This window comes from Lepisosteus platostomus, chromosome 12, assembly GCF_059453375.1.
Source record: "Lepisosteus platostomus isolate fLepPlt1 chromosome 12, fLepPlt1.hap1, whole genome shotgun sequence".
NCBI classification, from domain to species: Eukaryota; Metazoa; Chordata; class Actinopteri; order Semionotiformes; family Lepisosteidae; genus Lepisosteus; species Lepisosteus platostomus.
Genome location: NC_142622.1, coordinates 40,508,490 through 40,523,867, shown reverse-complemented (window position 1 = coordinate 40,523,867; position 15,378 = coordinate 40,508,490). Strand labels below are relative to the sequence as shown.

General features: G+C 34.6%; 1 protein-coding gene across 2 annotated transcripts in view; it reads left to right on the top strand.

The window, feature by feature from the left end:
• The window catches only part of angpt1 (angiopoietin 1), a 99,741-nt gene extending 86,735 nt beyond the window's left edge, over positions 1-13,006 (top strand). For both annotated transcript variants that reach the window (XM_088601910.1, XM_088601911.1), the window contains exons 8-9: positions 6,900-7,030; positions 10,399-13,006. In XM_088601910.1, the coding sequence (XP_088458036.1) occupies positions 6,900-7,030; positions 10,399-10,559 (292 nt within the window). In that variant the 3' untranslated portion in view covers positions 10,560-13,006. The remainder of the gene's footprint in view (positions 1-6,899; positions 7,031-10,398) is intronic.
• Positions 13,007-15,378: the final 2,372 nt, after the last annotated feature.

Sequence of the window (15,378 nt, the reverse complement as noted above, 5' to 3'; positions counted from 1 at the left end):
CTGTAAAGCGCTTTGAGTGGAGTGTCCAGAAAAGCGCTATATAAGTGTAAGCAATTATTATTATTATAAACCTATCCCAACAAGCAAAAGGGCCAATTTTACCAGAAACCAATGAAACTTTGGACTGTGGTGGTAGACCAGAGAACTCAAAGGAAACCCATGTGAACACAGTGAGAACATACAAACTCCAGCTGTGCAGATAGCACAACAGGAATTGAACCCAGGGCCCCAACACTGCAAATCAGCAATGCTAACCACTTTCCACCACGCCACCCTCATAAATATTATATTCATTTAATTCCTCCCTAAGTCTAACCTTTTAAAAATACATTTATAATTGAGTTGTTAGGATAACTTAATGTCAGCTAAACAGGCGGCTAATATATTGAGAGACGGATCTTGCAATGAAGTGAGGGAGATTTTGACAAAAATGTCAGACCAGTTATTAAGAGGAAAACAATTTCAAGTCATCTTTTATCAGCATGGGAAAAAAGTAAAAAAGAGAGAAGTTAAAAAAGAGTTCTCCGAACTTTGATAATAATTTATGCACGGTGCAATTGCTGTGTTTTCTTAGTGATCCCACTGTATTTAGATATTTGCAGCTCAAATGCAGCGACAAAACACTCTGGCTTTCCTCAACTTCTGCGTTTCCAGACTCTTATATGTTTCTTTTTTCTGTATCCTTCTCTCCTGGGAAATGAGTTCGGCTGTGTATTCTGCTTACAAAACATCATTTGTCACACAGAGCCTGCTAGACATTTTCTTTCTTCACTCTGCTGGCATCCTTGCTGTCTCAACTTGCTGCCTCAAACAAAGGCCTACATTAGGATTTTACATGTGTATGAGCTACATATATTTGCAAATTGGTAAAAAAAAAAGTAACTATGCAATCTTGTTGCATTCAACGAATTCACAAATTATTATGAAATATAAAATCTGGTGAACTGTGGTGCATACAAATGAAGGGAAGTTTAAAAAAGACAGAAGACAGTGTTATTTGTATGTACTAAAGTTTGGATGAGTATAACAGTACCTTATTGCTAGTAATCTAATGGTCTTAAAGGTCTGTACTTCAATCACAATCAGTTACCAGACATTAGGGTTTGTTAATTTTCCAAACTTTCATTACAAACTCAAATTTGTAAAACAAGTGTAGTGCAGGTGTTCTAATTACATTTCTATAAGACACAAACTAAAACTAATTAAGTTTTAAATTGTCATAATATTTTTAAACATGTTCAGCTCCTTGTGGAATTCACAGTTGAAATCACATACTGTATATATGCTGCAACATTTTGAAATTGAGTTTGTTTATTTGTGAACAAAGTGCTTAGTGCTACTCAATGATTCTGTTTGTGTTTAGTAATTTATGTCATGGATCTTTCATTTTATACTTAAAGCTGTATGCACTTTACTGTGTTTAAAATGATTGCGGAATATAAATAAACATGGACTTTTTTTTTTTGCTTGGACCCCTTTCCTTTTTTAGGTTAAAAAACATGAAATGCTGAGATCAGCCAAAAAGCCTTACAAGAAAAGTGAAGAGGGTTATCATGCATTTAAAAAAATGACTGCTTTAAGAAAACTGAACATTTGCATTGCCTGTGGTAGAAAGCTAACACTGATCTGTGAATATTTAAGTTGAGTCCAAGTCAAAGTTAGTTTAGTCAAATAATTATTCATGATTTAAATAAATATATTAAGAAATGTTGTTTTTACCAGAATGGTCCCTAATGTATAAACAGCAGAGGCAAAGCCAAAATAACTTATCACTATAAATGTCTTGTTCCCATTACACTGTAGTTTACTAATAATTTCTGTTCCAAAACTCTGCGGTATTCAAACCAGTGTGAAAAAATCAAAACATCTACAATGGACTTTGATGTCCAATTTATTTTTTTTCTGTGAACACTATAAAACTGGTAGTGCTTAACTCAAATGCATTATTTAAATGAACCATGATTTCTCACAGAGCTCATATTAAATTTTAAAATAAACATTTTGAATTCCATGTTTATAATTGCTCAAATTGACTGTTAATTGATGTTTATTTTATTATTTTAGTCCTATATTTACTGTATACACTGTATTGTAGCAGACCAGCTGAAGAATGGGCTGCAGTTACAGCCACCCTACTAAGAAAGGCCACTTCATGGCACCTGGTTACTGTAAATAGCCACAGAAGGGGTGATTGGTTTAATTATTGGATAATTGCTAAAGAGCTAAGAATTTCATATTCTCACATTCCTGTAATTAGGCTTTTATTTGTTGTTTGTTGGTATTTAAAGGGTTTTTGTTGTTTATTCTGAAGGAGGACTTCAATAAAGCATCTTAGATTTAATGTTTTATCAGCTATTGCGACTTTTTGTGCCTGTAGACTTCTAGACTTTTGTGACCACCCTGTTTAAGGTTAGAGGCTGTTCATGTTTAACGTCATAAAGAACAAAAGGTGTGAAAGGCAGTGAATCTAAAGAGGTGAATAAAAGCTATTTTGCAGAGAAATGTTTTAAAAATAAAAATGCATTTTAAAGATATCTCACAATAATACACAGTGATATCACATTTACAGTGATAGTCTGACAGTTGAAAGTATTATTATACTAAGCAAATAGGTTAATGTTTTATTAATAAAACTTTGAATAACCATTATAAGATAGAAGCCCCAATTTCTTCCTGTCACTGGCTCTAGGGTATAAATATACGTCTCCTTACCACAATTTACCAGCTTTAATTTCACCACTCAGTTCTGCCAATCTACTGCTTCCTGACAGTTTCAAGAATCTTTGTTGAACTTGTCAAATTTGTGGGCAGCAAATTAGGTCTTCTGAGATCCCTCCTCTTTCACATTCTATTGATGTCGCTACCCACAAATAATTTCAAAAAGCAGCTCGTGTGGAAATAGCTTTTCAACTCCACAATTTATTTCTATATTTGATTGGAATCAAATTATTCCTAGCTACAGTATGATCTCTTTCCTCTTTGTGCTTCAAATGATTAAAAAGCCTTCACATGATCACATTGCTGATGGAATCTGAAATGTGTTCATTATTTCAAAGTTAAACCCCATTTGTTAACTTCTGCCACAATTGTAATTTTTACTGGCACAGAAAAAAAAACATCTTTGGTGTTATGTCACCCCTAAATCTCAAATATCTTTTAGACACCTTGTTAGATCAAAAACCACCCTCCTACCCAATATATGTGCTTCTCTCCTCATTTCTTTGTGTAGTAGCCGAGTATTGTCTTATAGTTCTGTATAGGTTGTCCAGATTTAGCACATTGTTGTCTTATGGAAGTGCAATGAAGTGATGATGCTTCATGCTAGGATCATGATTTATTTTAGGTAGTGTTAATATCTTCCATCTTTGCTCTCTGGCAATAATCCTCTACCCTGGTTCCCAGAGAAACCTCTGCGTCTCCTGGTTTTTGTTCCAGGCAAGTTTTTAATTTCAATTTTCTATTTTCAGGCATGTTTTAAAGTACTGTCTGCCATCAGCTTTTCAGATGTTGAGTTTGAAAAAAAACAGTGGAGACACAGTGTTCTAGGACCACGGTCAGGAACGGTGTGGAGATTTAAAATACGTGCATCATTATAAGCACTTAGGGTTTATGGTGTCATGTCTATTAAAAACACAGCATTACCTTCCCATATTTAGTTTTAAGGGCTCTAAGATTTCCGTACCGTGTTTTATGCTTCATGTTAGGGCTGTGTCCTCTAATGCTTTAACTTTACTCTGTTTCTATGCTATTAGGTAGGTACCGTACCTGTTATTGCAAGTGTTAAGTGTTATACACTTCTCCTTCCCTGCCTGATGCCTGTTCTACATTATTTTGGACTTACCTAAACGTTTATTACCATATCTTTAAGGTCCTAATGGAAAAAAAATAAAAAGTGAGATAATCTCATACCCTTACCCTTGGTGTATGAAACTACTATGATGCTCTCGCACACTGGATCTGTAATACCTTTAGATAGAACCTCTCAGTTCCCGAATAACCCAAAGAGATTCACTGACTGACAAAAGCACCATATCTATTGCTCCAAATTCAAGCTCAGTAAATTTACAACTTACTGTAAGCCTTAAGCTCCAGTTTCTATCCCTAAGACCTCTTCTAGTTCTGTTCACTACAGATTGTCCTACCTCAAGCACAGAGTAAAGGAATGAATTATTCCCTTCTATAATCTATCAAGTTTGATGCAACAATTTTAAGGGATGCTCATTAATCTTGTATTTAATAAGTATGTGAAAGACCACTTTAGATCACTCTTTAGGGGCTTGGGCTACCTCCGGGCTATCGTTTTTTAATATACAGTATGTTTTAAAAAGCCAGAATGTACTACATATGCAATCCCATCGTGATGTTCATCCATGACAAATGAATGCTGTTTCTCTCCATAGACGCGTTACACTATAGAGCAGAGGGCCTGCATGTTTCCTCTCTTTTGGGGTCCAAAAGCCTTATTTGTACATTGCAGTATGTGTAATGCACACATTTGGGATCCATAGCAATCACATTGCTGCATTCATTTACAGCTATTTATCCATCGCTATTAGATGCAGTGTATAGTCTACTGAAATTAATGCTCTATGTGTTTCCATTATTTTCCTGTTTTGTGGGTCCAGCAACCACATCCTTATGTAAGATTTAATTTCTTATTCAGTGGAGCAAAAAAACATACAATGTCTTGTGTAGTTGTGTATGTACAGTACTTCAGTACTTTTTTGTAGTGGTGTCAGCAGTCCTTCAAACTACAGTAACTAGGTTTAAGCTAAAATAACAATAAATACCTGGCCCTCAATCATCTTATTTCTGTTTGTATCCTCTGAGTACTAAACAAACTGTTATGCAAAATAAAAATTGCAATGTTATTGGGGATGATTTCTGTCTGAAATGTAATAGCCCTGGCACATTTCCAAACAGCAAAGAATAAAAACCATAATTATTGCCTTTAGACATTTTGAAAATGTTATTCCTTGGCAATAATACACTCTCCCTTAGGGTTTATACTTACAAATCTAAAGAAATTCTACACAAGTCCTTTACTACTTATTACTCCAATCCTAGATGAAGTTTGGCTACTTTAGTGAGATATTAAACTGAACTCAATTAGATTTGGAACAGGGCAGAGGTTATGGACTCAGTATTCATTATGTGGATGCCTGACCTTTCTTTGAAATATATCTTGTGAAATAACTTATGATTTCCTACATAACAAAAATATAGAGGGAAAAAGATTAACTTCATGTATTTAACTTGTGTGACCAATAGACATTTTATTATGAAAGGAACTATAAACAAAATTATACAAGACTAACAGTAAAAGCTGCAATATGACATTAAGCATACCCTTAAACAATTAATTTGATTGAAAACTTACAGATTCTTTCCAAATCATTTTTTTAACGAAGCCTTTATTTTACAAACAAGTTATAAATATAAGACCTTTTCATTTAGCGGCAAGAGAGTGAAAGACAAATTGCTTAATTATGTTGTTTCTTTTTCATTTTGATTTAATGTTGTTTGTCCCAGGGGCCAGTTAACTATTGATAATGGACTACAGGGAAGACTTTTATAACCTTTCTAGTGTTTTAACATAAGAATAAATTAAGATGCTATTAAGATTCAGTTTCTTAATTTTTGTTGATTAATTTTCCTTTTGGTTAGTTCTGTTTGATCAGCTGCATAATGATAAGTTAAATAGTACACAAAAATGCCTCACAAGTAAAGTGAAAACCAAGATGGTGTGCTGTATTAGTCATACAGTGTGTTATGTGTGTATGTTGACACCCAGTTTTCAACTTATGAAACCTATTTTAGATATTGAAATAATTGTATTCTCTTATTTATCTTAAACAGTGCAGACTCCAGGAAACATCTATACAGTACATCCCATTGAAGGCCATTAGTTTATACATAGCTAAGAAATTTACCAAAACATTGCTAAAAAATCTCTTCATTCAACAATAGATGTATTTTAAAGTACCATTATACATTATTTTTATTAAACTCTACATTCCATAAAATGTTTCTTGTTAAAAACCACATATTATATCTAACTTTCCCTCCTGTTATTGCTTTGGTGCCTGTTTCGTTTTTTCCAAGTCTGTGGAATGCCATTCTGTGGCAATTGAGTGAGGATATTTCTTTTTCTGTGAGACTTTTTAACTACTTTTTAACTACTTTGAGAAGCATAATCAGAAACAGTGCCAAAACTTCAGAATTATAATGTCCTTTTCCATAAAATGATTAATCTATAGTGCAGGGTGTATGTACAGTATCTCTAAACCTTAATAAACTGAGGTATTTGTCAATGTCACAGTACACCTCCTGATAATTGATGGTAGCAGTGAAATTTCCTATCATTTCCACCAAAGGTCAATACAGATATCAATAACTACATTAATTGCACGTGCTCATCTTGGTCATATTGAGTAACAAACCTTATTTTCTTAAGGAGATAACATGAAAAATCCCTTTTAAGACACTAGACGGCACACATTAAAGCTTTAGATTTAGGAACTACAAGCTCTGATATGAGAACTTAAAACTGCAATAATGGGGCAATATTGCTCATCATGAATCTTCTGTACAGTACACTACAGTACACACTGCCTGTATTATTGTATAGTTCAAAATCTCTGGTTGTAATAAGAAGATTATCATTTCAATTCTGTTTCCAGTTTTGACACATATACAACATCTTTGAGCTCTGAGCAACAGAAAAGGGCTCATTGCCCTGTTATCTATCACAGTATTATAATTGAATTGAACAACCTTATTTAAATGGCAAATAAGAACACTTGTTGCATTTTTAATGCTTCTCCGTACAGAATATTTTCAATAATTTTGTTATGAAAAAAATTCTTCTCCCTCTCTTCTTCCTTATCTAAACCTAGGTTGTTCCTAAAAAGTCACAGCGGAACAGCTGGGAAGCAAAGTAGTCTCGTGATACATGGAGCAGATTTCAGCACAAAAGATGTGGACAATGACAACTGCATCTGCAAGTGTGCTGTGATGCTAACAGGAGGTAATGCAGCATGCAAAAGATATCAGTTACACCCCATTTTAAATAAGTGACTTTGAAAATGCATGAATAATGTTGAATATCAGCCACTAGATCAAATTCCTTGCCAGCAGGTTACAGAAAGAGAAACTAACAAAAAGACCTGCCGCTAAACCAGTATGTACTTTATGAAGTATTGATTTATGCTAAAAAGGAAAAGGGTTTTTTTCTCTACACAAAAAAGTAAAAAAATAAATTGCTAAAAGGGATTATCTCTATCCTTGTACTTTTAAAGTGACTGTGCAAATGATAATTAACTGAAAACACACACTGATGTCATTTCTGGTTATATATTTTCATTTTGGTTATGGTTTGGTTGTATTTCATTGAGGCACTGAACTGCACTGCATTGCATTCATTTATTTTCAAGAGGCTGTAGCTATCTTTTTCAATGATCGCTGAGTTTCTATAATTGTGCACTCAGCAGCAATTATCGAATTGGTCTCTTCCTTACTTTTCTTGGTATCCCAGTGTTGTAGGAGTGCTTCATAGCCGTCATTAGGAGTGACACCCAAGGCTATCTGGTGAAAAGCATGTGTCACAATATACTGTACATGCTTTATAAAAACACAATGCAGCATAACAGATTACAATTCTCAGCTTACCAAGAGCTCTGTAAAACTTTCCAAACAAGACCAAATACAGCGATTACTCCCAAAAAGCTCCTACCACCATAAGTGTAATTCACAAGACAATTTTATAAGAACTCTTTAACCTGGGGTGGGGGCTATCTACAACAAGCATATATCCACAAATTATGTTGCGCAACAGAAGAACTAGAACGCAAGTTCATAAGATAAGGGGTGGAATAATGTAAAATAAAGGGGTGTGTTAACAATTTGAAATCCTTCATGGAACACTGTCAGTTGGATATTATTCTTGGCAAAGGAAGAGGCTCAGGACACAATCCATAAGAAAATAATGAAGTCCATACGGATCATCACATCCTGTGCACTCTGCACCTATTACATTCAGGTTTGAAATGCTCACGAGATGCATTTATTATGTAGAACTGAATACCAAGTTATTCAAAAGTTTTTTTTAAAGACTAACAAAGTAATATTGCTGAATTGAAAACAATGTCCCTGTGGCTAGGTTTTCCAAAGTTGCATTGAAATCACACACCCTAGAGTAGTTGATTGTGAAGGTTTTCCTTTCAGAAGGACATAAAACCAATACAGAATGAGAATAGACACTTTGACCCGTCATATAAGTGAATTATTGAAAGGACATTAATTTGGGAAATTTTTAAAAGGGTGCTGTCTGAAACAGAGGGAACAATTTACTAGTGAATTCCTTCTGTTTATCATTAAGTATACAGCAGAATTAAGGCTCTTGAAAGTTAAAAATTGAATAAAGCTGAACGTGTCACACTTGAGGTAATAACTATGTGAGTATTTAAAGCCAGATGTATTCTGGTTATGTTATGAAATTGTCAAAAAAATAATCTTTCATGTGGGAAAATCATTGACTTCCACCTGCAAGAAAACCAACAGTAGCTGGTTCATTCTAAAGCATGAAAAGCAAAACATTTGCTGCAAGAACAGACTTTTCTAATTTCAGATGTGAAGCTCTCCTACTCAGTGCTACTGAACACTGTTTCAAACCTGTTATAGAAATACTGCATGTGCTCATATTGGCATCTTGTCACATGGGGAGTGCTGTGGTTTCCAAAGGACAGCAAATGACTTTAACATGGGAAGAGACCAACATTTCCAGGCTGTCTTTTAGTAGCAGCATTGAAATGTGAGTGCTGTAGCTGGTATGTCAAACTCCTCAGACTGTAGAGTATGTGCACTGCCATATGTCAGTCTGGCAAATGTACTTCACACGAGTATTCTGCCAGTGTTTCATTTGCTACTCAACACCAGAACATATTGACACGTTTGTAAGAAGAACTTAATATCTCTGGCCTTATCAAGTGTGAAAAAACTGTAATAGATCTAATAAAAGCAAGAGATGATTCACTGAATTAAAAACCATTGTTTCACAATGGTTTACAAAAGTAAACCATGGCACTCTCATAAGCTTTTCAATACTAAAGCAAGTAAAGATTCTGAATGCCAAATACCATAACAAACAGTTACTGTAGAGAATCTGGAATAGGTTCCCTCCTAAAAAGAAAAAAAAAGGTTTTTATACTGTATGCTCTTTAGAAGTGTAAGGTTTAAATGTAATTCCCATAGAGTGAAAGATTTATTTGTATTTTATACAAGTCATTTGAATCTTTGTCAGTGGTACACCTGTCCGAAATATAAAGTACATGGTTAATGGGGAACCAAAGTTGCAGGCAAGTTGTACAGTCAATCACCTTTATTAGATAACTGAAATATATTTGGCTATGATGAGATCCATGCCACCAGTTTTGTACAGTAGGTATAGGCCATTGAGAAGGTGGTCTTTCAATGGAAAGACACAAGCAGTGCATGGGTTGAAGGTTACGGATGATGCACAGGGAGAGCTGAGGCAGTGACTTTTGAACATGGTCTTTAGTGATGGCAGCTTGAGGATTTTTACATCATTCTTTGGATAGACTCAATGTACAAAATAAGACTGTAGAGCCTAAGTGCTCATCTGGGCTGTGTTCTGCCAGTTCCAAACTGCCTGTTGTGACAACTGTGAGTGTAGCATGCTGGGAAACCCACTCCCTGGGGAACATTCAGACAAGGAAACTCACCCTCCCTACTGATGTCCTAATCATCCAGACCAGGGAAGGTACTGTATGTAAGTAGTTGTACAATATAATGACTGATCAAACATCCACTAATATCTGACTGAATGTTCAGTAGTCCAATCCAGGGGCGTCTACCTGAAGCCAGTGTGGTGGGTTTCCATGTGAAGATTGACTTTAATAAGTGTCATTTGCTTTTACAGTTGATTGTTAGTGTAGGTTCTACAGACATTTCAGGCCTTGTGTAGATTTTAACGCCACTCTCTAGTTTCACAAGTCATCCTTATTTTTTACACAAATGTAAAACAGCACTGTATTAACCTACACGGTATTTAGATAATTGTTACACATTATGAAACAGTGTCAACATATATTGTATTTCTCAGAATGTTGTCTCAAAACCTTTAGCTTTAATTCTTATTTCTGAACTTTAGTAAGAATCAGGAATTTTCTGTAATACGACATTCAGGTTGGTAGACTTTAATCCTTTCCAATAACATTGAAGTAATATCAATGAGCTAAACTACAATCAAAGAAATAGCCTTTTCATGCTTGAACATATTGCTTTTCAACCCAGTTTGCAGATATTTTGAACTGTTAAAAATTTATATTACTGTATACAATATGTCGCAGAGACTTACTGACTGCTCCACTTTTCCAGGTTGGTGGTTTGATGCCTGCGGACCATCTAATCTCAATGGGATGTATTACACTTTAGGACACAATCTTGGCAAACTCAACGGTATAAAATGGCATTACTTCAAAGGCCCCAGCTATTCCCTGCGTGCAACAACCATGATGATTCGACCTTTGGACTTCTGAATTTATCTTCACATGAATGCTGTTGACACCAGTGGCATCTACAGAAAGGACCGTGCTGTGCATCTGCCCTGCAATGACTAAGCAGTCTGAAAAAAAAACTCACTCATAGAGCACAATGATGACTCTCAAACATTTTTCAAGTTCTTAAATCAATACTTTTTGAGCCTTACATTAGCTGTTGGACTATGGACTTGTTGACTGCTGTTTTAGACATATCCATGAAGGAAAACCATTGTATCACATTATCAATATTTTGACTTTGATAACTAATAACATGTATGTCATCTGAGACCTTCAGTTGTGTTCGTTTTGATGGCTGAAAAAATAGCAATAATGTAAACAAGACAAATTAGTAGCAATTATGTTTAAAATGTTTCAAGTTTAGTAATCACCATTTGATTTTGCATAGTGTTTCGGTATGATCCAAACAGTAATGTACAGATGTTTTGATTGTGTTACAACATATAAGGTATTTTTTGCACTATACCCATATACTTAAATTTGTATTTGACATATTTCAGAAATATCATGATATTAAATTAATCCCCTTCTAATAATACAGTCTCCACATGACATTTCATGCTGTTGTAGTACATAACTGTACTTGTGCTTATGCTTGTTAGTATGCCTACTATTTTAAGTTCACTGTAAAAAGTAAAAAAAAACTCAAAATGTCTCAGATGCATCCATGTACTGTACATCACATTTGGCTATATTATTTACTTCCTCAAATCAAACATTTATCACTTACAGCAATCATTTTCAAATTTAGATTTAGTTGAGTACATTACTATTATTTGCTGCAGTTTCCTTTTTCATTTGACTTATTTAGGGGTCTTAATATTAGTTTCTATTTTGGAATCTAGTGACAAGTCTTTTATTACAGTATCTGCTACAGGAGATTAATATCTACTTCAGTTTCTTTTATTAAAATGTTTTAAACTAATTAAAGAATTCTGGGATTTCTAAAAAGAAACCATTTTTGCCTTTGAAATGCATTTTGCCATTTTTTCAAATGTAATGTGCCTGTGGAAGAAAACCTTTACAGAAAGTAATATAATCTTATTGTTATAATAAATTTGAATTATCAATTTTTACCATGACAGAAAAATAAGTACAGCAACTTCAAAGTACTGCACGATACTGTATCTTTCAAACATACAAGTGAAATATTAAGAAAAAAATGTATTTCTTTTATATAAGGTACAAAAAAAAGTGAACAATTCACTTCAGAACAAATCTGGAATGCAGAAATGTCAGTTTAGTGTTTATAAAGTTTAGATTTATTCTCTATGACGTATAGCACAGTAGCTTTGAGTCTGCGCTCTGAGATGAGAGCTCTAAAAAGCTGCCATCTTTTTAGTGTAACTACTAGTACTTCAGCTGTATGACATAGCTGAAATTCACTACTGACATTCTGTTTCAGTAGAATCTCGCTTTTCTCCTTTCCATTTAAAACACATTTACTATGTCCGTAAAGGAAGAAAATGAAACTACTTGGTGATTATATACATTAGGTCTCTTGAGCAGTCACAAGTTTTCATTTTACACGTTTTTCACATCTGAAAATGTTCTTTTTAAGGTAATGCATATAATCCCATAACAATCGTGCAAATAGTTTTTGACGCTATAACCAAAACAGTTTGAAATACATGCTAAAACCAAGGTACTTAATATTGTGGTATTCTAGAAATCATCAAAACGAAAGTAATAGTTTTCTGTTTCTACATTGTTGTGGTTTTAAAATAATGTAGTATAAAATACATATTAATTACTATTGCAATTACAGTCTCCTTAAAACAAATGTACTTTATCAGAGATGTATAAATTTGTGTTTCAGACTGCTACAGTACAGAATGGTGGTTCACAAAGTACTTAAATGTATTTTATTTGCTCCAGTTGATGTGGGTTGGTTGCTGGTTAGTCTCATAATTCCAGGTCGTGGGTGTAATCCTGTCTGTGCCAAGTTTACAAGCACTCCTGTTTCTGTATGGGCTTAGGGTGTTTTAGCTGCCTCCGACTTTACAAAACAAAATCTTAATTAAAGTAGCTAAATTTAAATTGCCTGTCCCCTAGTGGATCTAGTGATATTGGTTCTTGCTCTCAGTGCAAACAGTATTGGCTATAGGACAGAAAAAGAACCACATTTGCTTGATGGGCTGAATTGTGTTTGGTCTTTCTGATGTTCTAATGCTTAGTTCATTCCATTGATGTCCAGTTCATTAGGTTGTCTCCATTCATAACTGACAATACCATTATTATATTCAAAGTTACTGACAATACCGTGACACAGAAATAACACTCATAGGGCAAAATGTTGGATGGCTGAGGACTTTCAGATCCATCCAGGTCTGCACAGAAAACTAGCTATGGATGGGATTGCATGGGTGGAGGTGCCGTTGCTAAATATTCCAACATCACATCTCTCAAATACTGAAAAGAAGAAAGTAGGAACAAATCAAAAAGGAATTCTCATGTACAATTCTGAGTTGCTGTATAGAACACAAATACTCACAAGGCATTAAAGATGTTGCTTACTTCAGGTAGGGGCAATTTCATTTACTACTTATGTGATGAAAGATAATTATACGTCAGCATACTATTATTGAAAACAGGTACTTGTGGCCTTAGAATCTTTTAAACTTGTAAAACCTATACAGTACATTTTGTGAACCTACTAAAAAAAAAAAAATATGTAATTTTGTTTCTATTTAAAAGAGCTTTCCTAAGGAAAGCTGTTGTCTGCTTTGTTCCTCCCCCAGAACATTTAAATTATGTTTAAATAATACTTTTAATGTCACTGCTTTCACCTCATTTAACTGTAGATCCCCCCAAAGTTGTTCAATTCTCTTGTAACCAATTGTCAAATCCTGTTATGAACTGCGATTAAATAAAAGCATGTGATGCACTATTTCTTTAATTATCTGAGTTTCAGATGAAAAAGTTGTAATATTTTCTAATGAAGGTTTCATGTAAAATAAAAATATGGTACTAAAATATGTAACATTGGTGAACAATAAAAAGCTGAATATTTTTGTACTGCAAAAAAATTGAAAAAGTAACTTTTCACAGTTACAGTACAAATAATTAGGACTCATGAATAGGGAAAACATGAAACTACTCTTGCCTGGTGACTATGGTTTACAGTATTTCAGTAGCAGTGGTTTCTCTTCTTTTAATGTCAGACAAGATCAGGTGAGATCTCTCCAGAATCAATATTGTTCTTTTAATTTGGTTTATTCTAGAGTCTGGAAAAAGATTAATTAGAGCAGTGGTTCTCAAAGTCCTATGGTCCACGGACCACTTACACCAAGTCACAGATGCAGTGGACCACCAATGTTCACTTCCGACCCTGTAAAAAAAAAAAAAAAAAAAAAAAAAAAAGAAAAAAAAGAAATTGAATTAAATTTTATGAAAGTACTAATATTTGTATGAACAAAATGCCTTATGCTTTTAATACTTAAAAAGCTCATGTGACGAACGGAGCTGCTTAGACTTGCTGCAAGATGACTAGGACAGTCCGCAGACCACCTGGCGCACGCTTGTTGACCACCAGTGGTCCATGGACCACACTTTGAGAGCCACTGAATTAGAGTATTAATTCAGCAGCTCCCCTAGCAGCTGCCTTTACAAATCAATCGTTAAAGATTTCAAACTGTCAGTTTCAGTGTACATTTCCTTTGTGATACTGTGTATAATGATAAATGTCAAGGTCTACTCTATTGCATACGATGTTAAGGCATTAGAATTTTACTTCCTAGATCTTAAACATACCTTGTTTGTACATTTTTATTTTTTTTACACCACACTACCCCTAACTAGCCTGTCTTGCCAAAAACATACATACACTTGTTAATTTTGTATTTGTCCCTACCATTTTTTCTAGTCTTGTGCAAGATATTTCTATCTCAGTTACCTATAAATGAATTTGTGAGTTCTTGCATTTTATTTAATTTAGGTATCTGTAGTATCACATATTCATTAAACAATTCTAGACACTGTAAGAATGTGTAAATATTGTTTTACTGTTTTTATAGATGTGTATTACAGCTTACAATGGATACACATTTCTAAAGTGAACTTTAGAAATCAAAACATGACTTTGCAATTTTTACTTATATAGATGTTATCCCCCCTCCCCAATAAACAACTACTGCATATGTAAACATCTGGGACAAGCCAACAGCTGATAGAGGGGACATTTGGCTTCCATTCTTTTAAATAAGATGCCTGAAAGACAGAACAGGGAGAATGCATGATAAGCAAGTTACCATTATTTAAAGATAGAACACACTGTAATTACTCATCACCACAAAAGATGGCATGCCACTATAAGTAAATGCAGAATGCAGACAATAGTCAGCAAGTTAACAGCCAAATACTGTAAGCAGTGGACATGGCTGAAAGCTAGGATTGTCACAAATGACCCACTGAGCAAATGAAGATGAACCCTATGCGGTACCTTAGGAGGGCTAGATGAGAGTCAAGTTCCAAGTCCAGTTCCGAGGTTAGTAACCAAAGGTAGGCAAGTAGGTTTCCAATCCAGAAGAGGGCAAGGCTGAAGTCATAGTCAAAAGGCAGTTCCGTGATCCAAAAGGTGAAGGTCAATGGGAAGGCTTCCAATCTAAAAGGGCCAGACAGTAGACATGGTTGAAGGAAAGTTCCAAGGTTCATAAAGAACAAGTCAGATACCAAAACAAAGCCAAGGTAGAAGCTCCAAAGAACAACCAATACCAGGTAAAGAACAGAGGCTCCTGAAGGGCTTAAGTATTGTGCAAGGAAGAGGGTGCATTGATGGAGTGTCGTGGTTGGCTGATTT